This window comes from Rana temporaria, chromosome 11, assembly GCF_905171775.1.
Source record: "Rana temporaria chromosome 11, aRanTem1.1, whole genome shotgun sequence".
NCBI classification, from domain to species: Eukaryota; Metazoa; Chordata; class Amphibia; order Anura; family Ranidae; genus Rana; species Rana temporaria.
The window spans coordinates 7,568,676-7,596,183 of record NC_053499.1 but is presented as its reverse complement, the minus strand read 5'-3'; the positions used below and the strand labels follow the sequence as shown (position 1 = coordinate 7,596,183).

The following is a 27,508-nucleotide window of genomic DNA, read 5'->3' as shown; positions in this document are numbered from 1 at the left end:
GCAGACCTGGGAGGTAAGGCCATAGATGGGAACAACGTCGGGAGGTAAGGCCATAGATTGGGGACAATGTTGGGAGGTAAGGTCATAGATGGGGGACAACGTCGGGAGATAAGGCCAACATAGGCACGTCGGCAGACGCCGATCAGGTACTTGAGAGGGAGGCTGAGGCATGCAGATGGACACCGTGAGGCTGCAAATGGGCATTGTTGACCCGCTTTTCCACTTACAGTAGCTGCTGCATCCTCACCCTAGGCTTATACGAGTCAATAAGTTTTCCCATTTGTTTTGTGGTAAAATTAGGTGCCTTGGCTTATACTCAGGTCGGCTTATACTCAAGTAATATACGGTATGTTTTTAACTCTTTATTTTGTGTACCATGTATTGTTATAAATACAATATAATTTTTATATCCCCCACTGTCCATGTTGCCTTTAAAGCAGGGCTGTGGAGTCGAAGTCGAGGAGTCGGAGTCGGGAAAATTTTGGGTACCTGGAGTCAGAGTCGGAGTCGGCAAACAATGCACCGACTCCGACTCCTACTAAATTTAGATTGGAATAAAAAATAAAAAAAAAGCAAGTTTAAATGTCCCAATTCACAAAAAGTTATAATTAATGACTTCTCTACTGTAAGAATAAAGACCAATGCATGCAACCGCAAAACGAACACGTTAAGTGACCGTGAAGAAGCATGCTTTTCATGTGCTTCACTATATGGCACGCAACGCACAATTAGGAGCTGCAATACTTATACTTTACATAGTGTTGTGTTCTGCTTTTACAGGGAACGCATGTTAGAGAACCAGTAAGTGTCCAAATAAAAAAATTCCAACAGGAGTTTTATAAAGCACTAAAAGAAGTTGAAAAGTATGATCGCTCATCAAAACTTACTGTTGAAGAAGCCATCCTTGTTTATCCAGAGATCGTTAGTGATGTGGCCAGAATAGTTACTGCAATGCCACCCACCCAAGTCAGTGTCGAAAGATTATTTTCAGCCCTAAAAATAATAAAGTCTGACTTAAGAGCCTCTATGAAAGAGGATCTGGCAGAGGCAATTCTCTTCCTTAGAACTCTACATTGAATTGATTTGCATTTGCTAAGCCTAGAACTACATTTCAAGATTAATATAAACCATTTCTAGGTTTTGCAGATTTTGTTTTTGGTTCATTATAGATAAGCTTTGTTTTTGTTCTAAAACAACCAAATAATGTGGTTTGTATTTTTGAACTGGTAAAGATCCTGTTCCTGATGTTTATGCCTGCTGCTACTATCCAGTCACTTGATTGTTTTCATTGTGTTTGTCTTTTGCTTAACCACTTCAATACCGGGCTTTAAAACCCACCTCCTTCCCGGGCCTATTCTGGCACTTCTTTCCTACATGTACAAATCATCATTCTTTTGCTAGAAAATTACTCAGAACCCCCAAACATTATATATGTTTTTTTAGCAGACACCCTAGGGAATAAAATGGCGGTCATTGCAACTTTTTATCTTGCACCGTATTTGCGCAATAATTTTTTAAACTGCTTTTTTTTGTAAAAAAAATGGTTTCATAAATTAAAAAACAACAAAACAGTAACGTTAGCCCAATTTTTTGGTAAAATATGAAAGATGATGTTACGCCGAGTAACTAGATACCTAACATGTCACGCTTTAAAATTGCGTACACTCATGGAATGGCGCCAAACTTCGTTACTTTAAAATCTCCATAGGCGACACTTTAAAATTTTTACAGGTTGCCAGTTTAGAGTTACAGAGGAGGTCTAGTGCTAGAATTGTTGCACACGCTCTAACGCACGCGGCGACACCTCACATGTGTGGTTTGAACGACGTTTACATACGTGGGTGGGACTTACGTGTGCGTACGCTTCTGAGCGCGAGCTACCGGGGACAGGGGCATTTTTTTTTTTTTATTATTTTTTTTTTTTTTTTACTTATTTCTTTATTTTTTACACTTTTTTTTACACTTTTTTTTTTTTTCAATCGCTTTTATTCCTATTACAAGGAATGTAAACATCCCTTGTAATAGGAATGTGTGTGACAGGTCCTCTTTTAGGAGAGATGCGGGGTCAATAAGACCCCACATCTCTCCTGCAGGCTGGAAAGAATGAGATCGTGAAAAAAAATTCACAGATCTCATTCAAACTAGCCGCAATTGCGGTTTGTTTACTTACGGGGACCCGGGCGTGACGTCATCACATCGCGCCCGGGCCTCCGACGGTCATAGAGATGACTGGTGACCAGATGGTCACCAGTCTTCTCTATGGCAAACATCCGGCGGACGGCGATCATCTCTCCGGGCCCCCGGTGGGACGGGAGAGCCCGGAGAAGCACCGGATGGCGGCGGGAGGGGGGGGGGGATGTCCCCTCCCGCCGCCTGTAAGAACGATCTAGCGGCGGAACCGCCGCTATGATCGTTCTTACGGTGCGCAGGATCGCCGCCGCTAAAAAATGATATCTCAATGATGCCTCCGGGTGCAGGCATCATTGAGATATCCCCCCCGCAAAGCCCATCACGTCATATGACGTCCACCCAGGATAACAGGTCCCCGTTTTGGACGTCATATGACGGCGTGCGGGTATTAAGTGGTTAAACTGTGCAATACAGTAGACTGTTGGCTTCCCAGCCAGTAGTCCTGTGGTAGGTTGCGTTTCTTTCCCTCAAGGAATGTATAAAATACATTCGCATATTAATACAGAGGAGTCGGAGTCGGGAGTACATAAAACTGAGGAGTCGGAGTCGGAACATTTATCTACCGACTCCACAGCCCTGCTTTAAAGTCCAACCTTTGTGGCCATCATATGCCCAATTTTTTCTTTTATATCAAATTTTCATACGGATGTGGCTATAGGAGTGTCTTTTCTACATTTTTCCAGTTCCACAGACATAAAAAGGAGACTGCCAGGGGGTAGAAGTCTCTAGCATCTACCAAACATGGAATTACCCATTCTGGTTGGATTGAATGACCCTTTCAAAGTAAAATTCTTATAAATTCAGTGAAAACATTTTGTAATGTTCTTATCTTGACATTTTAGGTTCACCATTAACATGCTTGCTGATCCATATTTCCACTAATGCATTGCATGCACCTATTAGTAGACTCCACCGCCAGTGGCCACCTACATTCAGTATAACTGGGACCATTCTTTGCTTCTCTGATCAACGATTGCCAATTATACAGAATGTCGCACAGGAGTGAGAAAGAAAGACGGGAAAGAAGAACAGCGAGAGGAGAGAAAGATATGCAAGGAGCTGTCACTGAAAGGAGTCACTACTGAAATCAAACATAATCACGTAACTCCATTACTAGAAGTAGGAAAACGTCTCAATCATGGGAACTGCATTTTTCTAGCACTAATGATGCATGATGAAAAAAAAAAAGGGGACAGGAACTAACATTTTAATTTCTGCACTTGTATCTGGCAATAAGAAACATGCCGCCTTTATAAGATTTTTTTCCACAAGAAGAGCCGCCATTTTCTGAGAGAGCTGAATGGGATTAATTATGTGCCCATTAATTAAAGTTCCTTTTTAAGATCCAGCCACGGGAACGAAGGTAATTATTGGAGTTTGCTGGCTTGGGTTTCATTTCACAAATGATTCTGTTGGCATTCGACATGGGTTGGAAATGGAAATAGTGTCACGTCCAGTGACATCATTCCTCTTCCCCTTATTTAAAGCTTTCCTTGATTCCCCAGAGCCGACAATGACCTCGATAGAGAAACTCTCCCTTCCTGGCATTTCACAGCAACTCGCTAAACACTGCAGACTAATACGGAGCTTGAGCCGGGGCTGCAAGCATAACCTTCATTGGAGACATTTGTCCAATACGAGGGAGAGAGGGGAAGGAAAAAAGGAAAGGAAGGGAATAAAAGAGAAGAGGCACGGAGTGGCAAAGGGCAAGAGCTGGAAAGGCCAAAAGGCAAAAAGGACAGGGGGCCGAGGGCTGGCAAAAACAGGGGGGGGGGGGGGGTCGAGGTCTGGCAAAAACAGGGGGGGGGGGTCGAGGAGGGCTGGAGAAAAGGACAGGGAGGGGGGGGGGTCGAAGGCTGGCAAAAAAAGGACAGGGGGGGGAGAGGGATGGCAAAAAAAGGACATCTGAGAGCATCAATGTTGTAAATAAAGTCGGCGGTCTGGGAAGCAAGCGGCTTTTCAGAAAGTGCACCACACCTGCAAGATACCTGCAAGATATAATAGATGTCGATGGCAAAGTGCAGCTAACTGGCAGGAAAACCCCAGGTACACTGCGTCGCAATAGACCACAGACCATCAGTATACAGGCAGCCGTAGGCCCCTCTCAAGCGAGCGGTCCGACCCAATTGGACCCTCCATTCACCTCTATGGATTGGCAGATGTAAACAGACTTTTGTCCATTTACACCCACCTACCTCCAATCCGATCTGCTAAGAAAAAAAAAACAAAAAAAACAGAAGTGGATCTGTCCCCTTCCATTTGATTGGATCAGAGGGCCCATAGAGTAGATTGGGCTGTGTCTGCTTGGCATATGCAGACTGGACACAGACCAGTCATCTGCCCACTCCGCTCATTGTGGACCGCGACTGGTTACTAAGTCACTCGCCTCTCCCTCCCTCGGCCTTCAAAAGGTTGGGCACCCATGATCTAGAACGTTTCTGTGCTACCCAACAGATCGGCCTACACCCCCACATACATGTGCTGCACACACAGTCTACCATTCTGAAATGTTCCCAACACAGGAAAATTCATAGCAGCCCACAGGAAGCCTCGGCTGTTCCCAGCGGCTCGGAGCTCTCTAAAAGAAAAGATTAACAGGGATTTAACACAGTATTTCCCTTCACTTGCCTGGCTGAACAGAAAGATCCGTCAACATTTAACGGTGACCAGAAAAAAAAAAAAAAACACATCAAAATACAAAGGGGCTGGAAGCCAGACAACCGACAGGCTGGAAAGATTACCTTTTAATGAAACACCAAAACAGAAGAGAATAAAAAATACCCTCCAATAAAACATCTCAACAAGGCGACAAATTTGTCCAGGTAGAGAAAGTTAGTTTATTATACATCACCTGAGGACAACCCATAAACCCCCCGTGTCTAGACAAGAACCTGCAATGTTGTGGAGACCTCTGTACTCTGATTGGAGGACTCCGCTGTGTCTGGAATGAGCCAAGACTTTGCTGGTTATGTAAAGTGTATGTAACCCTTGGCATTTAAATACGATTAATGTTTTTTTTTAACCTGTCACTGATAGGTTGCATCCAGTGTCCCAGCAATCCCTTTTCCTAGAACCTAGTGACCATGCCAGAAACCCTGTCTCTGACCAGGCCCAGCAAAAAAGCAGATCAGTCTTGGCATGGTCAGTTTGTGTGCATTGTCTAGCTCAAGGATCCTCAAAACTACGGCCCTCCAGCTGTTGTAGAACTATATATCCCATGAGGCATTGTAATACACCGACATTCACAGACATGACAAGGCATGATGGGAATTGTAGTTCCTGAACAACTGGAGGGCCGTAGTTATAAGACCCCTGGTCTAGCTCAGGGGTGTCAAACTCAATTTCATTGTGGGCCGCATCAGCATTATGATTGCCTTCAAAAGGGCCGGTTGTATCTGTAAGATTAGATGTCCAGCTCATCCCCTCCCCTTACATTAGATGTCAAGAGCCACCCCACCATCAGAAGTTGAGTCCCCCCACTCTCCCTTACATCACAGTGCACCCACCTTTCCTTATGCTGCTGCTGGGAAGAAGCTGGATGCATTGCTTAAAAGGTGAAAGTAAGGGTCTGGAGGAGGACCAGAGGAGGGCTGGAGGTGCGAGGGCCACATGAAATGGCCCGGTGGGCCAGATTCGGCCCGCGGGCCTTGTGTTTAAAACCTATGGTCTAGCTGATCAGAGTTAGAGCCTGTACCAAGTCCCCCCCCCCCATGCCACCTTCACTGTCCCTCTCCACTTGCATACATTAAATTTTACCCGGAGTGTGTGGGAAAAGGGCTCTTGGGCACAGGATAAATGGCTAGCAGTATCTGTCAGGAAAACAAAACACTGACCCAGAAGTGTAATATTAGAAGAGAGAATAAAATACCCTCTCAACAGCCATCATTAGGTGACAACCGATTATGGAAATCTGCTGAGAGAGACACCCGCCACTGGAACTGCAACCTCCCACTCTAGGAAGCACAATGCCACCAGCAGGTGATTCAGGTCCTGACAGTGAAAGTTGTCTTTTCTGTAATAAAGACCGATCAGTGCTGATCTCTCTCTCGTTGTGCAGGGTGACTGGTCTTGTCTCCACCCCCTCCTGTAGTTTTCTGTGGTGGGTGGTGCTGCTAGGCCCCTCCCACAGTGCAAGAGCATGGTTTAGAGTGGACACAGGATAAACGGCTAGCAGTATCCGACAGGAAAACAAAGCACTGACACGAAGTGTAATATTAGAAGAGGGAATAACTACCCTCCCAGCAGCCAGCATTAGGTGGAGACCAATTACTGAAATCTGCTGAGAGATGCCCGCTGGTGGACTGGAACTACAACCTCCCACTCTAGTAAGCACAATGCCACCTGACAGTGAAACTCTTACTTTCTGTAATAAAGACAGGTCAGCGCTGCTCTCTCGCTGTGCAGGGTGATTGGTCTCGTCTCCACCCCCTCTTGTAGTTTTCTGTGGTGGGTGGTCCTGCTGGGCCCCTCCCACAGCTCTTTGCACAGGCTAAGTATAACCCAGTGGTGAGGTCAATGCTACTTTTATAAAAGGTAATAATTGAATTTGCAAAGGCATGTGATGCACACAAAGTGGATGTACAGTATATTCTTTGTGGCCATTAGAGCTGCATGATTAATCGTCAATAATTTTTTTTTTTTTTTTTTTTTTAACAGAAAGGTGGGTGCTGACTTCTTACCTCTTCTCCCATGCAGCCAGCGAGTTGAGAAGCAGGGTGAGTGGCCCGAAAATTACTTCTCACCAGACGGGGCCTCAAGTAATTTTTTGGGCCCTCCGCAGCTTTGCGGGGCCCCAAGTGCCTTGCATAGTTAGCCTATAGGGCGGATCGGCCCTGTTCTTTACCAGTGGAGTGTGAAGTCTAAACATTGTATCAATTTGTCTTTTACATCAAAGGAATAGACTTATGTGTGTAAATTAGGAAAGTTTAACCCAACCTTTCTGACATTTGTTGTTTTCAAGTTAAAATAAGGTTTTTGCTAGAAAATTACTCAGAACCACCAAATATATATATATATATATATATATAGAGAGAATGGCCCGTGATACCCAGAGACCTTTGAAGGATGCGGGGTACTCCTGTGCCAGCTTCACTACTGACTCTTGGGTCTAGGGTCATCCTATGTCCAGTAGGGGCATAGGATGACTGAGAACTGATATCATTGGTTACATGAGATGGGACAATAATGATAATTCATGTATTGCAGGAGTTCTTGAAATATTACAAGTTGTTCCTTCTGACCACAACAGGTCAATAGGAGAGTGACTCATTCATGTGGGGACACGCATACTGTTGAGGTGTTAATCGAGTCTGGCTCCTAAGATATTTCATTGTGCTATGCTAACTAGCCCTGTATTGTGTGAAAGTTCTATTGATGCGAATATGTGTTGTGAGTTAACACACTCTAAAAGTCATGTCTGCCATGTCAGCTATAGTAATTGATTCATGTAGATTCGGTGCCAGATTCGTTAAGCACCCATTGTGTGATGTTTTGGGTGGAGTGTTTCATTGTCCATGTGATTACTGCAGCATGCTTTCTAATTGTATAAAAAGCTGAGAGTTGACCATTAAAGCAGTCATTCGTTTTGGAACCAGAAACAGAGCTGTGTGTCTCGTTTGTCTGGGGAATTCCAATGGGTCGTGTCTGCTGGATTGTTGGAGTGTCGGATAAGCTGTTGTGGGTTGGTGGAATGGGATATTGTAAACGGTGTTAACCCCCTAACTGTTTATATATATATAAATTTATATTTATAATTTTAGTAGCGACCCTAGAGAATAAAATGGTGGCTGTTGCAATATTTAATGTCACACTGTATTTGCACAGCAGTCTTTCAAATGCAATTTTTTGGGGAAAAAATGTCTTTAATGGATTAAAAAAGAAAAAAAAATAATCAGTAAAGTTAGTCTAAAATAGTTTTTGTATAATGTGAAATATTTTACGCTGCGAGAATCGTTATCTTTATTCCAAGCAAAAAAAAAAATGTAATTGTGGATTCTCATTTTGCCCAGAAACGTGCAGCTCTATTGGCTATTGAGAAATATTAAAAAAAAAAAAAAAAAAAAAATTCCGGGCAGTTTAGCTCAAACTACTAATCAGAGGCACTTCTGGAGTTCATATTCAATAAATAAAATAATATACTCTGTGCAGATCACCTGGTGTCCTAGTTTACCGCGGCTGCTTACCGTAATTGTGAGCCTCTTTCTACAAAAGGAACCCGGCATGGAATCTGCCTTTGAAGGGGCCCTATAAATTGCTATGCCTGCAGACACGCACACACACACATCCACAAGGCATAATTCAAAGCATTAGCACCATCAGAAGCCAGCGCAGACCCGACCGCCATCAAACAGCGACAACAAACGACGGAGATAATTATTTGCTCGGTGACAGAGGAGATGAAATATTGCTGTTCAAAAATAACGGCCCCAAAAAAATATAAATATATATAAAAGCCATTTTTCAAACGTGTCCACCTCTCGGTATTCAGAATGTCGGCTGTGAAAATATCATTAGAGAGTGTGAAAGACTTCAAATATTTACTTATCTTCCCGGGGACTAAGTGATCGCAGTGGCTGGAAGCTGCAGCAGGGGGGAGACGGAGAGAGAAGGTCCCTGCGCAGCGCTGGCCCCGCGCTCGGTCTGGCACGCTTACACCGATTACACTCTGAAAAGGGTCATTAAGGTAAAGCAGAACTGCGGCCAAAAATATAGGAATGAGGAGCCCAGTAAAAAGAGGAGGAGTTTTTTGCTGCACAATTCACCTTCAATCCAGGAAATTTCCTCAGCAGTACTTTTTTTTCCTGTCACTAGATAGCCAGCATCATTCAACCCACCTCCTCTGAGCCCAGGGCATCCAGGACACACCCTCGGCTTGGGACTGGACAATTTAAGAGGAAGCAGCACAGTAAAAATAAAAAAAATAAAAAAAATTGAACTTTTACTAATCACTTTAATTTACCACTTACAGCGGATTTCCGGCCACAATTTCACTTTTTAAATATAAATACCCCTGTAATACACAAGCTTAATGTATTCTAGTAAAGTTAGTCTGTAAACTAAGGTCCGTTTTGTTAGGTTGTTACAGCATTTAGACACTTTATAAAATAGAAATTGACTGGGGCCATCTTAAGTGTGGGCATCATGAAGCCAGACTGTATGACTTCCTGGATTTCAGCCTTGCAAATCTCGCACATGCTCAGTGCTGCACAAGCAGTGTAATGGACAGTACAGGTGCTGAAACCTGATCTGAAACCTAAGTCACATGATTCTTCGAGACTGGGGAGTGCACAGACTCCTGGAAAGTTACACCCACTACATTCCCAGGAGTCTGTGCGGTGTAGGTTAAGCACCTAGGTGCAGGAAGTGGGAAGATTAACTATTCTGCCTAGCAACAACACTTTGAAGGCATCTAAAAAAAAAAAAAAAAAAAAAAAAAAAATTCTAAAGGACTAACAACATTTTTTTAAAAACTACTGATGTAATGTTATATTTATGGGTGGAACTCCACTTTAAGCCCCGGACCATTATGCAGGTAAAGGACCTTGCCCCCTTTTTGCGATTCGGCTCTGCGTCGCTTTAACTGACAATTGCGCGGTCGTGGCTCCCAAACAAAATTGGCGTCTTTTTTTCCCACAAATTGAGCTTTCTTTTGGTGGTATTTGATCACCTCTGCGGTTTTTAATTTTTGTTTATAGCGCAAAAAATAAAAACCGCAGAGGTGATTTGCACTATAAACAAAAATAGAGCGACAATTTTAAAAAAAAATGCAATATTTTTTACTTTTTGCTATAATAAATATCCCCCAAAAATATATATAAAAAAATAAAAAATAAATGTCCTCAGTTTAGGCAGATACATATTCTTCTACCTAAAAAAAAAAAAAAAAAAAAAAAAAAATTGAATATATATATATATATATATATATATATATATATATATATATATATATATATATATATATACATATATATACATATACATATATATACATATACATATATATACATATACATATATATATATATATATATATATATATATATACACACACACACACACACACATATATATATATATATATATATATACACACACACACACACACACACACACACGTATACACACACACATATACATACATACATACACACACAAAAAAAAAAATCGCAATGAGCGTTTATCGATTGGTTTGCACCAAATTTATAGCGTTTACAAAATAGGGGATAGTTTTATTGCATTTTTATTAATACATTTATTTTTATTTTTTTACTACTAATGGCGGCGATCAGCGATTTTTTTCGCGACTGCGACATTATGGCAGACACATGGGACAATTTTGTCCACATTTTTTGGGACCAGTGTCATTTTCACAGCAAAAAGTGCTATAAAAGATGCACTGATTACTGTGAAAATGTCAATTGCAGTTTAGGAGTTAATCACTAGGGGGCGCTGTACGGGTTAAGTGTGACCTCATGTGTGTTTCTAACTGTAGGGGGGGGGCAGGGCTGGATGTGTGACGTCATTGATCGTCGTTCCCTATAACAGGGAACAGACGATCAATGACACTGCCACATCATTAAGGCAGGGGAGAACTAGGCTGGGGGGGCAGAGGGGCATTAAACCCCTGGAACAGAAATCCTCTTGCTGTAGATCTGAATGCCTAGCCAATGCCATTATGAAGGCAGGGGAGGACTAGGCTGGGGGGGGGGGGCAGAGGGGCATTTACCCCCTGGGGCATAGATTCCCTTGCTGTATATCAATGCCTAGCCAATGTAATTATGAAGACAGCAGAGGACTAGGCTGGAGGGCGGATGGGCATTATTTTGGGCCAGAGACTCCCCTTCTGCGGATCTCAATGCCTTGCAAACGCCATTTTAAAAAGGCAAGGGAGCACTAAGCTGGAGGGCAGAGGGGAATTTACCCCCATGGTCCAGTACTAATAAAATATGTTGGCCTAGTGGTCCTGAGTGGAGATACTTCACCAATAAGATGATGATCAGAGCAGTAGCCAATCATTCGAATTCATTAAAGTGTATCTTTTTTCCCCCAAAAAAATTGCGTGTGAAAGAGCGCTGCGCAAATACAGTGCGACATAAAATATTGCAACGACCGCCATTTTATCCTCTAGGGCATGGGTGCTCAACCTGTGGCTCTCCAGCTGTTGCGGAACTACAAGTCCCATCATGCCTCTGCCTTCGAGACTCATGCTTGTAACTGTCAGCGGCTTCCAATGCCTCATGGGAATTGTAGTTCTGCAACAGCTGGAGAGCCACAGGTTGAGCACCCATGCTCTAGGGCAGTGGTTCTCAACCTTTTAGTGCCGCGACCCCTTGATACAATTTCCCAAGTTGTGGGGACCCCTAACAGTAAAATTTCCGTAGCTTGCGTTGTCAGCACCCAAAGCAAGAAAAGTAATTTGCACCCCTGACCCACGGAACTTTTGCGCTCCCTGAGTCCCCTCCACTCGTACAGTATTAAAACCTCATATGGTACATTTTAGGATGTACTACTTCTCTCTCTTTGTTCTGCTTTCTTTACCTTTTATGTCTCGCTATCCTAATTTCTTGTTTTTTCCCCCCGTCCCTCAATAGCTGTCTTTCTTGTTTTTTCTCTTATTCTTTCTCTCCCTTTTTTCTTTCTTCCTCCCCCTCTTTTCCTCTCCCTTCAATGTATTTTCTATTTTTATTCCTTCTCTTACTCCTTGGTGGGGGGGGGGGGTGATGGAATGAGGGGTTGTGCTGGGGGAGTTCTGATCAGCTGACTTAGGTGCTCTTGATTAAGGTCATCTGCTGATCTGAGAACTGTAGTGGGGACTTTTAATGGCAACTATAATCACTTTGTGGTGTCTCGTATTAAGTGACACCTATGCTGAAATCAGGAGATAGGGTCTCCTCCAGTCCCACCCACCTGACAATCCTCACCAGTCAGCAGACCTCTAGTCATTGCCCCCCAGCCATGCTGTGAACTGAATGGGCGGCTGTGAAAAGGCTGAGTGGGCGGCTGTGGGCTCGAGGAACAGCCCAGCTGGGTGGCCACAGGCTCCAGAGACAGCCCTGCTGGGCGGCTGGGAGAGTGATGCGGGCTTCGGGAACAGCCCAGGATTTGGTGACCCCTGGCAAATCATCATTTGACCCCCGAGGGGGTCCCGACCCCCAGGTTGAGAACCACTGCTCTAGGGTCTCTGCTGAAAATAAATATATAAATAAAATGTTTGGGGGTCCTATGTAATTTTTCTCGAAAAAAAATACAGATTTTATCTTGTAAGCAACAAGTGTCAGAAAAAGGCTTAGTCATGAAGGGGTTAAACTGGCTTCATTTGCAGACCGAAGTTCATCCATAAATGAACAGAAAGATACAATGTTTCTTTTTATCTCTCTTTCAGCACCGATGTTGTTAAACATCACTGGCTGTTTCTTTTGGACTGAAGACTCGGCTCAGCTGTCATTCATTTCTCCGCTCCCGATATTCCATAGCCCCATTTAGCAGAAAGCCTGCTCCCCGTCCCAGCCGTCTCCCTCTCCCCTCCGCAGCACAGCATCGTTCTCCACAATTACAACCACCCAGCGCAAATATTGTACCAGCGAGCAAAACATAATTACCACATGTTCAGCGGAGTGACAGTTACCCCGCAACAGCTGCACAAAAAGACCAATTATTACCCAGAGACAAAAAATACGAACAGATACAGAGAACGTGAGACACGGAACAACCCCCCCCCCCCTCAATAGATTAACCACCTCATGTCTGGCCAGTCAACCCCCCTCCCCCCTCCTTGAGCAGGGAGATTTTGCCCCTCAAAAAGAGTAGATTTCAATGTGGATCTAAATCCTCCCTTCCTCTTTGGCGCATTCAAATTGCGCTTCAGGAGGTGATGAGGTGGTGACGTGATGCCTCCTAACCTGTTCTACCCTTATTCTTTGCAGAGAAACTCAGCTCACTGTGTGCATTGCATGCGGTTGTGGGGCATTTGCTGCACTTCCCCATTTGCATGATCAGGTCTGTCTACCATACCCCAAACCACCCCACCCCCCCAACCTGGTCAATCCAGCCTGCCACCTCTCACACTAACCCAGTCCCCCAATCACTTAAGCCCACCACAGCACACCATGCCCACCCCCCGGTCGCTCCAGCCTGCCACCTCTCACACTAACCCACCCCACCCCCAATTGCTTAAGCCCACCAGCGATCAATCATCCCCCCCCCCCCCGCCTTGGTCACTCCAGCCTGCCACCTCTCACACTAACCCACCCCACAATTGCTTAAGCCCACCAGCAATCAATCACCGACCCGGTCACTCCAGCCTGCCACCTCTCCCACTAACCCAGTTCCCCAATCGCTTAAGCCCACCACAGCGCACCATGCCCACCCCCCGGTCGCTCCAGCGTGCCACCTCTCACACTAACCCACCCCACCCCCAATTGCTTAAGCCCACCAGCGATCAATCATCCCCCCCCCCCCGCCTTGGTCACTCCAGCCTGCCACCTCTCACACTAACCCACTCCCCCAAATCGCTTAAGCCCACCATGCACACCCCCCGGTCGCTCCAGCGTGCCACCTCTCACACTAACCCACCCCCCAATTGCTTAAGCCCACCAGCGACCAATCACCCCCCCCCCCCCCCGGTCGCTCCAGCCAGCCAACTCTGACATTAACCCACTCCCCCAATCGCTTAAGCCCACCACGCGTACCATGCCGGCAACCGGCTCGCTCGCCCTCTGGGCCAGATTAGGGGGGGGGGGGCATGAGCCCATGCGTCCCTAATGAGCGTCCGCCACTGGTAATATCTGAATTGGGCCTCAGAGACGGAGACACTTGGCGATTAAAAAAAAAAATTTGCCGCAATGCATGTATGGTGCTAATATTCTTAACGGCACCCCAAAAAAAATAATTAAATCCATGCATCTGGTGCCCTGCATGCATGGATGGATTTAGGGGGGGCGGTGCCCGTGCACCCCTAATGAGTGGCCTCCACGAGTAGGCGGGTCAATGTTCGCCAACTTTCGTTTCACAAAACTTGCATTTTATTTTAGGACAGGAGAGATCATAGATTGCTACAATAAATGTAAAAAAAAAAAGTATATATATATATATATATATATATATATATATATATATATATATATATATATATATATATATATATATATATATATATATATATATATATATATATATATTGTGAGGGGTTAGCTCGGTAGCGGGGTGTGTGACCCCTTGCTTGGGTTCACCACACACTGATTTTATACAGACTGGCAGTCGAAGACAGTTGAAAAATAAAGTATTTGGTTTATTTTTCCATCTTGCTGGAAAATAATTCCAAACAGCATAAACAAAATCAAACATAAAATAAATCCTAGCCACTCTGGGCGTCTACCTTCCACACAGGAACCTAAGGAGTCTGGCTCAGCCTAGCGCTGGGCAGACAATGCTGGTCATACAGCACAAACAGGAGTCTTTTGATATTTATAACACAGGAAAAAGTCAATGGTCTCCTCACCTCATCAGGAGACTTTCTGGCACTGCTCTCCTACTCACGCAGCCTTAGGAGTGATGCAGCGTTCGGTGGTAATCCTTTGGGTTACCTATAGAGGGCTTAATTGCCTCATTCTGAACAGCTGAAGTTTTTTCAACTGCCTCTAGCCTTCCTCTGGCTACGTTTGTAGCCGACGCCCGATAACCATCTGTGTATCGTCTAAACAGGGCAGAAATGTATGTCCCATCAGTGACAACACCCACAGACTTACCTGACTTCCTGTCACAAATATATTATATATACACACATATACATATATATATACACACACACACACACACACACACACATATATATATAAATATAACTTTCCTAGTCATTGTTAAAGCGGTAGTTCACCCTCCTTCACCCCATTATTCCATTACTTTCGGCATCGTAGCGCGAGCTACGGTATGCCGGTCCTAAATTTTTAATCCCCGTACTCACTGTGCTATTGTTGATTGAAGAATCCGACTCCCGCGGGGAATGGGCGTGCCTATGGAGAGGGAGGATGATTGACGGCCGGCTCTGGCACGTCACGCTCCCCGAAGACAGCCGGAGTAGGTCTCGGCTATTCACAGCGCCTGCGCACAGGCTATGCGCAGGCGCCGTGAATAGCCAAGCCTATTTCGGCTATTTCCGGAGAAGCGTGACGTGCCAGGGCCGGCCGTCAATCACCTTCTCTCACCATAGGAACGCCCATTCCCCGGATTCTTCAAACAATAGCACAGTGAGTACGGGGATTAAAAATTTAGGACCGGCATACCGTAGCTCGCGCTACGATGCCGAAAGTAATGGAATAATAAAAAAAAACATTTTTTTTTTTTTAACAGGGTGAACCCCCGCTTTAAAAAAAATAATTATATATTTATAGTTAAATATATAATTATTTTTTTTAACAATGACTAGGAAAGTCACTGATTGCTCCTGCCCATTAGCATAGGAATGGAGCTGTCAGGGATGCCGTGTTCCCAGCCGAGTACATACTACAGATCCAAACCAAGCAATGCCCAAAAACACACCCAAGCCATCAGATATTCCCCAATTTTACTATCTGATGTCCACAATGATTCATTCACACATCACGGCGGGTCAGGAAGACCACACCTTCAACATACCAGATAATGTGTTCCAATCACCCCGCGCCGCCATACACAAACATTATTACCGATTGGTAGATCGAAATCTTCAGGAGGTACGGAACAACGAGAGGACATGCAAGAGGCTCACACCCGGCCATCAAAAGGACGGCAATGGATACTTTTGGGGGGGGACTGGCCCTTTAAATATAAAACCTTTGCTATTGATGGTCCCAATGCTGACCACTTTCTGGAAATGCTCCTTGTCCCGTCCATGCTGATAATTGCACAGCTTCATAGTTCAGGCCACAGATTATGCAATTTTATTTCATGCAACCCTACAGGAAAGAAAATGTCTTGATTCCCCCATCAGCCAGTCAGTGGTGATAGCTGAATCCCTCCTGTGAAGCCATTGTGTTCTCCCAGTTGGGGGGGGGGGGGGGGTAGCCATCCAGGCCAGGAAAACACACAATGGCGATTACTGCTAGCAGCTATAGCCACTGGCGATAATCGCATGATAAAAATATCTGACATGCTGGTTGCACCCAAGTCGATCGATGGCCTGCAATCAGCCTGCCTATAGACGGATCACATCTCGGCCGGTCCCTGCTGAACCAGCCCAAGATTTGACCCATCTTAAAGCCAGCTTTAGCCTCACAGACCTGAACCAAGTATGTGTTTTCTGATTGGATGAGGTGGAGAGGCAGGGTAGTGACATCACAATCTCCACTTCATCCAATCAGAGAACGCTTTGCATTCATTGTGAAAAATTCAAGACGTTGAGTGAATGATGCGCGTGCCAAGCGAGCAACTCCCTGTGGTCGCTATGCAGTAAGGCAGGGGTTGACAAAATTTGCTTGGAATCTAGGAGCCAGCTAAAAAAGTTAGGAGCCAGAAAACGCGCCCCGTCCCGACGAGCTTGCGCGCAGAAGCGAACACATACGTGAGCAGCGCCCGCATATGTAAACGGTGTTCAAACCACACATGTGAGGTATCGCCGCGATTGGTAGAGCGAGAGCAATAATTCTAGCCCTAGTCCTTCTCTGTAACTCAAAACATGCAACCTGTAGAATTTTTTTAAACGTCGCCTATGGAGATTTTAAAGGGTAAAAGTTTGTCGCCATTCCACGAGCGGACGTAATTTTGAAGCGTGACATGTTGGGTATCAATTTACTCAGCGTAACATCTTTCACAATATTAAAAAAAAAAAAAAAAAAAGGGGATAACTTTATTTTTTTTAAATGAAAAAATAAGACAACAGTAAACATTTTTCCCCAAAAAAGTACGCTTGTAAGACCCCTGCGCAAATACAGCGTGACAGAAAGTATTGCAACGATCGCCATTTTATTCTCTAGGGTGTTAGGATAAAAAAATATATAGAATGTTTGGGGGTTCTAATTAGAGGGAAGAAGATGGCAGTGAAAATAGTGAAAAATTACATTAGAATTGCTGTTTAACTTGTAATGCTTAACTTGTAATAACAACGGCTCACCACCAGATGGCGCCAGCTCACAAAAAAAAAAAAAAAAAAAAATCCATACCTGCAATTCAGATTTAATAATACCAGTGGAACCTCGGATTACGCGCATAATCCGTTCCAGGAGAACGCTCGTAATCCAAAGCACTCGCATATCAAAGCGAGTTTCCCCATAGAAATCAATGGAAATTAAAATAATTCATTCCACATTGACTTCTATGGCATGCGATACCGCATGTGGTTCTAAGGTCTCTGTCTGTACAGGTATAAAAACCTGACAGGGGTTCTAACTCCTCCCCCATATCCAAGACTAGAAAAAAAGTTTATTTAGCTAAATCAATCCCATCTAATAGCTTCAAGTGCCGTTCAGTTCTCTCCGGTGACCCACTATCTACCGGGTGATGGCATCTTTGGTGCTCATACAAGCCCAGCATGCCATTGGAGATAGAAGGATGCCGCACCACTGACAGCCTGTGTATAAGTTCAAGTGAAGAGCGACATTAGCCTAGGCTCCACCAAGAATAAAACTGACGCGTTTCGCCCCAACCGCAGGGCTCTGTGACCAAGCCGCATGGCCAGGGCAAACCGCGTCAAGGGTCGTGGCCTGGGAGGAACCTAGGCTGAGGCCACTTGCCACTTGAACTTATACACAGGCTGTCAGGAGTGCGGAATCCTTCCATTTCTGCACTACTTTGTCAGAGTTACACTTTAAGACCGGATTAAAATGACAAATAACAACTTCTTCTGAATGGAAAGCAGAGGGACCTGGCCGGAGGGAAGGCGTGGGATCAGACGTGCGCTGATCCAGGAATAAAAAACGCAGCCGCAACAAGCCAGTGACCCAGCTGCCGCCAGTTGCTAGGAGGATTAGACGCCAACAATCTGCTATATATAAGAAGGTTAGCGAAGCGATTATGGAGTGCTGAACATAACACATTGAGAGATGGAGCGCGCTGCAAAAATGCCGACCCTCAGTATGTTATGACTTAAAGGCTTGGGAAGCTTCCATAGGACCCTCAGCACGCTGGACAGCAATGTGCACAGCATCCGTATCAGTGCGAGCTGCACCCTTCCCACCGACCGCCAACGTGACGGGGGGCACCCTTCCCACCGACAGCCAACGTGACGGGGGGCACCCTTCCCACCGACAGCCAACGTGACGGGGGGCACCCTTCCCACCGACAGCCAACGTGAGGGGGGGGCACCCTTCCCACCGGCAGCCAACGTGAGGGGGGTGCACCCTTCCCACCGACAGCCAACGTGACGGGGGGCACCCTTCCCACCGACAGTCAACGTGACGGGGGGCACCCTTCCCACCGACAGTCAACGTGACGGGGGGCACCCTTCCCACCGACAGTCAACGTGACGGGGGGGCACCCTTCCCACCGACAGTCAACGTGACGGGGGGGCACCCTTCCCACCGACAGCCAACGTGATGGGCACTCTTCCAATAATCACCAATTTAAGAGACCCCTTCTTCACTGACCACCAATCTAATGGGCTCCTGCTCCCATTGATACCAATGATGGGGGAACTACTCCTCCCTTTGACAATAATGACAATTCCTCCCAATAATGAGTAGCAATTCCTCCAACTGATACCAACAATCAGGCACTATTCTTCTCACTGACACCAAAGATGGGGCCCCCTTTCTCCCACTGGTCACTGACTGGCCTCTCGAAAGTCTGAGGGCAGTAAACTGGCCCTTATTTTTCAAAAGCTTGAAGACCCCTGCTCTAGAACATACGTTGGATTTGCTCTGCTCCGTGCTCTAGAACATGGGTCTCCAAACTGTGGCCCGGGGCCAGATGCGGCCCTTTGCTTGCCTTTATCTGGCCCTTGGGGTACTATTCTTTCCACCGATATGAGACACTATTCTGCCATCTGACACCAAAAAAGGAGCATAATTCATGCCACTGGCACCAACAATGGGGCACTATTCCTCCCCCTACTATCAAAGATGGGGCGCTTTTTACTCTCAATGATATCTGGTTAATTTTCGATTCAGGCTGGCCCCAGTCCGGCCCCCCTGAAGGACAGTAAACTGGCCCTTTGTTTAGTAAGTTTGGAGACCCCTGCCCTAGAACATACGTTGGATTCGGAGACCTGTTGATACGATGTAGCATGGATCTTCTCATATGCCATATAACACACATACAGGGCCTGGGCTCACATCACTAAAGTATCAAGAAAAAGGTTCTGTACTGAAGAGTTTCAGTTATTTATGTCAGTTATTTTCAGAGACCAATGAAGCTTGAAAATAACTGTCACATAACTATAAATAAAGATCCTTATCCCTGTGTAAATCTTTATGCGTTGAGCCCGCAGTATAGGAGATCGTACAATATATAGTAAGCTGTATACAGATCTTTCCACCCACAAAAGGAGTTTTAGAAGATGCCAGCTATCCAAACAACAACCCCCCCCCCCCCCCCCCCCTATAGTCTATTCCCCCCCCCCCCCCCCTTGCCTGGGAGCCTCTCTCCTCCAGCAGCCGCCAAAGTCTATTTTCTCCTGCTAGAACTCTGTACTATTAGGTAAAAAAAAAGGATTACATAAAATAATGAAAATGTTCGAAATCCAAAACAGAAGCGATTCATAATGACAGATGTAGGTGGGCAGACATATGGGTGCTGGGGATCCCGGGAGATAAGAAGGGGGGGGGGTGACTCAGTCAGCCGGCATCTTAACCATCGGCTCAGAGTGGTATACAGGCATGTGGGTGGTGCAGGATTGGTGACATTTTTCGGCTTAAAGTGAGGTTGTTTCTGCGCGGGCCGATCTTTAATGCAATATATGCTGGGAAATATAGAGAGGGGGGGCCCAGGGGCAACACACACACACACACACACACACACACACACAGAGAGAGGGGGGCCCAGGGGCAACACACACACAGAGAGGGGGCAACACACACACACAGAGGGGGGCCCAGGGGCAAGACACACACAGAGAGGGGGCAACACACACACAGAGGAGGGGGGCAACACACACACAGAGGAGGTGGGCAACACACACACACACAGAGGAGGGGGGCAACACACACACACACACACGAGGGGGGCAACACACACACACACACACACACAGAGGAGGGGGGCAACACACACACACACAAGGGGGGCAACACACACACACACACACAGAGGAGGGGGGCAACACACACACACACAGAGGAGGGGGGCAACACACACACACACAGAGGAGGGGGGCAACACACACACACACAGAGGAGGGGGGCAACACACACACACAGAGGAGGGGGGCAACACACACACACACAGAGGAGGGGGGCAACACACACACACACAGAGGAGGGGGGCAACACACACACACACACACAGAGGAGGGGGGCAACACACACACACACACACAGAGGAGGGGGGCAACACACACACACACACACACACACACACAGAGGAGGGGGGCAACACACACACACACACACACACACACACAGAGGAGGGGGGCAACACACACACAGAGGAGGGGCCCCCGAGGCAACACACACACAGAGGAGGGGGCAACACACACAGAGGGGCACATTATATGAGGTAGGATATGCAATGCTACTTTCACACCCCAAGACTTTTTTCCCACCACTACCCATCAATTACAATCATTTATCCCTCCCTGGTGAATAAAATGTCAACTTCATCGCACATCTCCAAAGAACCAAAACGTACCATTATCATCATCATCATCAACACACACACACACACACACACACACACACTATTGATATAGATAATATTTTTTATATTAGTCAATTACGTTTGTTTTTGTTTTTTTTGTCAAGCTTTAGTAAGAAGTCTACAAAGAGCCAGGCAGTGCAGCACCCCCAGGTAGGTGACCGTATGGTACAGGTAGAGGTCGGTTTAATACACAGGTACCCAGCTCACCTCGGATATACACACACACACACACACACACACACACACACACGTAAACATTTTGGGGTTCCTATAGGTCATATAGGACTTGGGGTGCTCTCCAGGATGGTGCCAGTGTAATATAAAAGGTATACAATCTAGTACTGTACTTAGATCAGTGTAATACAGAGGTCGGGTCCTTTGTATAGAATTGGCTCCTCAGTCAACCCGCCCAGGTAACACAACAGGTGGAATTACAAAAAGAGAATAATACAGAGGTAAGGAACTTTGCATTCGCTGGATGTGCCGTGATCCTCACAGAGCCATATGCAGCCTAATGCAGGTATAATTATATATATATATATATATATATATATATATATATATATATATATATATATATATATATATATATATATATATATATCACACACACACACACACACACACACATACACACACACACATACATACATATACATTATATATATATATATAGAAAAACAATACACCCCCATTGAAAACGTCCATTAGTGACGAAACGCGTCCGGGAGTCTGCGTCAGTGACGTCACCACGCCAAGGAGGAGGGCTCCTCAAGCCGGCCGGCTTTACTTCTTATTTGTCACACGCTGTTTTAACTCGTACTTATGTAAGTACATTACCTTTTAATAAATATTTTATCTTGCGGTATTACGCTATTTGTGCCCCTTCTTTATCTTCCGGTATATGTGTTTGGACCGCTTGATTGCTGCTGTCTTCTGAGGGGGTAAATGAGAGTGAACTGCAACTCTTTTCCATCTTATTGCTGAGGCTTGGATCTTGCTGCCTAATACAAGTGTTCCATCCTGAGTATCCAGAGGATTGAAAGGCCGTGGCTGGGCTATAGCCAATTGCAATAAAGGCTTGCCGTTTGGTAAGCAGCTTATTCTTACGGTGGAGGATTTGCACTAAATGCATGCATGTCACCTGGTGGTTCGAGGTTTGACTAATTCTAAGAATCCTAGTGTCATTTATCAAGCAACACCAAAGGCTCCATCTGATCTTATTGCTTTTATGGGGATTTCACCAATTTTCATTCATTGACTGACATTGATTTTTAATTTATTTAGATTGGCGCGGCTTTTTTTTTATATATATATATATATATATATATATATATACATATATATATATATACACATACACACACACACACACACGTATGTATGTATGTATGTATGTATGTATGTATGTATGTATGTATGTATGTATGTATGTATGTATGTATGTATGTATGTATGTATGTATGTATGTATGTATGTGTGTGTGTGTGTGTGTGTGTGTGTGTGTGTGTGTGTGTGTGTGTGTGTGTGTGTATATATATATATATATATATATATACACACATACATACATACATACATACATACATACACACACACACACACACACACACACACACACACACACACACACACACACACACACACACACACACACACACATATATATATACACACATACACACACACAGTGACCAATCAATAGCTTGGCTCTGTATACAGCATTATATATGTAATCTACAGCTTGGCTTTGTGTAGACAGTATTATATATAGATTCTATAGGTATACAGTATATATAGTCTTGTTTTATATAAAGTTATGTAGTCCTATATATGGAACTTATACCCCGTTTCTCTATGCAGGTATACAGCATATATTATTATTCAGAATTTATATAGCGCCAACATTTTACGTAGCACTTTACAAGAAAATACAAGAGGATTACGAGGAAATATATGGAATCTATAGAATGATTCTCTATATAGGTGTAAAGTATTATATATATATATATATATATATATATATATATATATATATATATATATATATATATATATATATATATTCTGGTTTTATATACACAGGTATGTAGTCCTACATATGGAACCTATACCCCGGTTCTCTATACAGGTGTATACTATTCAGAATTTATATAGCGCCAACATTTTACACAACGCTTTATAATGTAAAAGAATACAATAAAATACAAGAGGGAATATATGGAACCTATAGTACGATTCTCTATATAGGTGTACAGTATAAAGTATACAATATATACTGGTTCTCTATAAAGTATACAATATATACTGGTTCTCTATAGAGCTATACATTATTCTAAATGGAATCTATAGCTCGGCTCCCTATAAAGGTAATCCGTATTATTTATGGGATCTATAAGTCGGCTCTCTGTATCCTATATGGATTCTACTGATTGGCTCTTTCTATAGATACACAATATTCTATATGGAATAGAAAGCTTCTTTCTCTATATATGTACACAATATTATATATGAAATCAATGGCTTCAGTTCTACACCCAGGTATACAGCGTTACATTCTATACGGGGATCTATACACAGCGTTACATTCTATACGGGGATCTATACACAGCGTTACATTCTATACGGGGATCTATACACAGCGTTACATTGTATATGGGATCTATATACAGCATTATATTCTATACGGGGATCTATATACAGCGTTACATTGTATATGGGATCTATATACAGCATTACATTGTATACGGGATCTATACACAGCGTTCCATTGTATACGGGATCTATACACAGCGTTCCATTGTATACGGGATCTATACACAGCGTTCCATTGTATACGGGATCTATACACAGCGTTCCATTGTATACGGGATCTATACACAGCGTTCCATTGTATACGGGATCTATACACAGCGTTACATTGTATATGGGATCTATACACAGCGTTACATTGTATATGGGATCTATATACAGCATTACATTGTATATGGGATCTATAGACAGTGTTACATTGTATACGGGATCTATACACAGCGTTACATTGTATATGGGATCTATATACAGCATTACATTGTATATGGGATCTATAGACAGTGTTACATTGTATACGGGATCTATACACAGCGTTACATTGTATACGGGATCTATACACAGCGTTACATTGTATATGGGATCTATACACAGCGTTACATTGTATATGGGATCTATATATAGCGTTACATTGCATATGGGATCTATATACAGGTACACAGCAATATATATGGATCCTTTAGCTTGACTCTTTCTATATACAGCATTATATATGGAATGGGCACCCTGTACATGTTTACTGACAACCCCACCTGGTCCAGACTACATCCCTCGCGGTGTAATACACAGGTAAGTAGTACACAGGTAAGTAGTACAGTATAGAGGTGTATAGAAAGGGGTGGAGTGTGTTATACAGAGGCTGCCAGCCATGGATGTGATAGGAGGAGACGCTCTCCATCCTCCGGGGGTAATAAACAGGGACGTCCTCCGTAGTGCAATACACAGAGGTAGAAGTATACAGGCAGTAATAGACAGGTATGCAGTGGTCTATATGGGTACACATTGCAATAGACAGGTATGCAGTGTAATAACCAACCATATAGTGTGATAGACAGGTACGCAGTGTAATACATATACAGGGAGGGAGTAATAGACAGGTACCAAGTAACAACCAGACATGCAGGGTTATACGGGTATGAAGTGTAATAGACAGGTACGCACCGTGTCAGACAAATATGAAGTGTAAACACGGTGTTGTAAGTGTATCTGTCTGTCATAAACAGGTGCACACGGCATAGTATAGGGGTTAGACGGGTGCACACAGCATAGTAGAGAGGTAAGTGGTGTTGGAGAGAGATACACAAGGTGCCACAGAGAGGTAGGTAGTGTTACTGACAGGAAGATCTAATAACCAGGTATTCTCCGTATGGAACAGAGTTGGGTGTATTAGTAGTATATCGTGTTATAGACAGGTACGCAGGGTGTGAAGTATAGACAGGTACGCAGGGTGTGAAGTATAGACAGGTACGCAGGGTGTGAAGTATAGACAGGTACGCAGGGTGTGAAGTATAGACAGGTACGCAGGGTGTGAAGTATAGACAGGTACGCAGGGTGTGAAGTGTAATCTCCAGCTGTGGTACAGAGGGGAGTATCCTCCATGTGATGACACGAGAGGTATGCAGAGTAATAACAATGCACTCCTGGTGTGAGCTGCAGTGTGGTACCTTCTATGTGTAGGTTGTATTAGTAGCATATAGTGTTATAGACAGGTACGCATGGTGTGAAGTGTAATAACCATGCACTCTTGGTATGGAGTATTGTCCTACCTTGCATGTGCTGGTTGTACTAGCAATAGGTAGTTCTAGACAGGTACACCCGGTGTGGAGTAGTATAGACAGGTACACCCGGTGTGGAGTAGTATAGACAGGTACACCCGGTGTGGAGTAGTATAGACAGGTACACCCGGTGTGGAGTAGTATAGACAGGTACACCCGGTGTGGAGTAGTATAGACAGGTACACCCGGTGTGGAGTAGTATAGACAGGTACACCCGGTGTGGAGTAGTATAGAGAGGTACACCCGGTGTGGAGTAGTATAGAGAGGTACACCCGGTGTGGAGTAGTATAGACAGGTACACCCGGTGTGGAGTAGTATAGAGAGGTACACCCGGTGTGGAGTAGTATAGAGAGGTACACCCGGTGTGGAGTAGTATAGAGAGGTACACCCGGTGTGGAGTATTATAGACAGGTACACCCGGTGTGGAGTAGTATAGACAGGTACACCCGGTGTGGAGTAGTATAGACAGGTACACCCGGTGTGGAGTAGTATAGACAGGTACACCCGGTGTGGAGTAGTATAGACAGGTACACCCGGTGTGGAGTAGTATAGACAGGTACACCCGGTGTGGAGTAGTATAGACAGGTACACCCGGTGTGGAGTAGTATAGACAGGTACACCCGGTGTGGAGTAGTATAGACAGGTACACCCGGTGTGGAGTAGTATAGACAGGTACACCCGGTGTGGAGTAGTATAGACAGGTACACCCGGTGAGAAGTATATAGACAGGTACACCCAGTGTGGAGTAGTATAGACAGGTACACCCGGTGTGGAGTAGTATAGACAGGTACACCCGGTGTGGAGTAGTATAGACAGGTACACCCGGTGTGGAGTAGTATAGACAGGTACACCCGGTGTGGAGTAGTATAGACAGGTACACCCGGTGTGGAGTAGTATAGACAGGTACACCCGGTGTGGAGTAGTATAGACAGGTACACCCGGTGTGGAGTAGTATAGACAGGTACACCCGGTGTGGAGTAGTATAGACAGGTACACCCGGCGTGGAGTATATAGACAGGTACACCCGGTGTGAAGTATAGACAGGTACACCCGGTGTGGAGTATAGACAGGTACACCCGGTGTGAAGTATAGACAGGTACACCCGGTGTGAAGTATATAGACAGGTACACCCGGTGTGGAGTATTATAGACAGGTACACCCGGTGTGGAGTATTATAGACAGGTACACCCGGTGTGGAGTAGTATAGACAGGTACACCCGGTGTGGAGTATATAGACAGGTACACCCGGTGTGGAGTATATAGACAGGTACACCCGGTGTGGAGTATATAGACAGGTACACCCGGTGTGGAGTATATAGACAGGTACACCCGGTGTGGAGTAGTATAGACAGGTACACCCGGTGTGGAGTAGTATAGACAGGTACACCCGGTGTGGAGTAGTATAGACAGGTACACCCGGTGTGGAGTATATAGACAGGTACACCCGGTGTGGAGTATATAGACAGGTACACCCGGTGTGGAGTATATAGACAGGTACACCCGGTGTGAAGTATATAGACAGGTACACCGGTGTGAAGTATATAGACAGGTACACCCGGTGTGGAGTATATAGACAGGTACACCCGGTGTGGAGTATATAGACAGGTACACCCGGTGTGGAGTATAGACATGTACGGTCGGTACCTTGGATGTGCTGGTTGATGACACTCTCCAGGCGCTCCAGCCTCTCTATGATCCGGAGGGTGTCCCCCTTGTCCTCGGGCTCCAGTTTGGTGCTGTCTGGGGTCACATAGAGACCGGCCATGTAGTTGGTCACCCACCCCACATAGAGGAGGCACAGAATGTTACTCATCCCGCTCAGGATCACACAGGTGGACACCAGCGGTTTGTGTTTCCTGGTACACACCATCCTCAGCTTCCTCCATAGATCCGGGCACCTCCGCCACCCACTCCGCTCCCTCCGCCGCTTCTCATCGCACTGAGCGGACCGACACAGGGCACAGCGCGCCGCACCGAGCCCACACAGGGGAGCGACCAATCCCACTGCGAGCCCTCTCACTGCCCACCAATCAGGGAGGGAGAGGGGCGGGGCCGTCCGAACAACTCAACCTGCTCTTCTCCCCTCACACATTCCACAGCGCGGAGAGGAGAAGAAGAGATACAATGTATAAGACTGTGATATCCCCTATATATATACAATGTATCCCAATATATCCCCTATATATACAGTG

At 45.0% G+C, this 27,508-nt stretch overlaps 1 protein-coding gene across 1 annotated transcript in view; it reads right to left on the bottom strand.

Annotated features, from left to right (window-relative positions):
- The window catches only part of GALNT18 (polypeptide N-acetylgalactosaminyltransferase 18), a 332,395-nt gene extending 305,121 nt beyond the window's left edge, over window positions 1-27,274 (bottom strand). The window contains exon 1 of the mRNA XM_040327959.1: window positions 26,961-27,274. Within this exon, the coding sequence (XP_040183893.1) occupies window positions 26,961-27,186 (226 nt within the window). The 5' untranslated portion in view covers window positions 27,187-27,274. The remainder of the gene's footprint in view (window positions 1-26,960) is intronic.
- Between the last annotated feature and the right edge of the window lie 234 nt (window positions 27,275-27,508).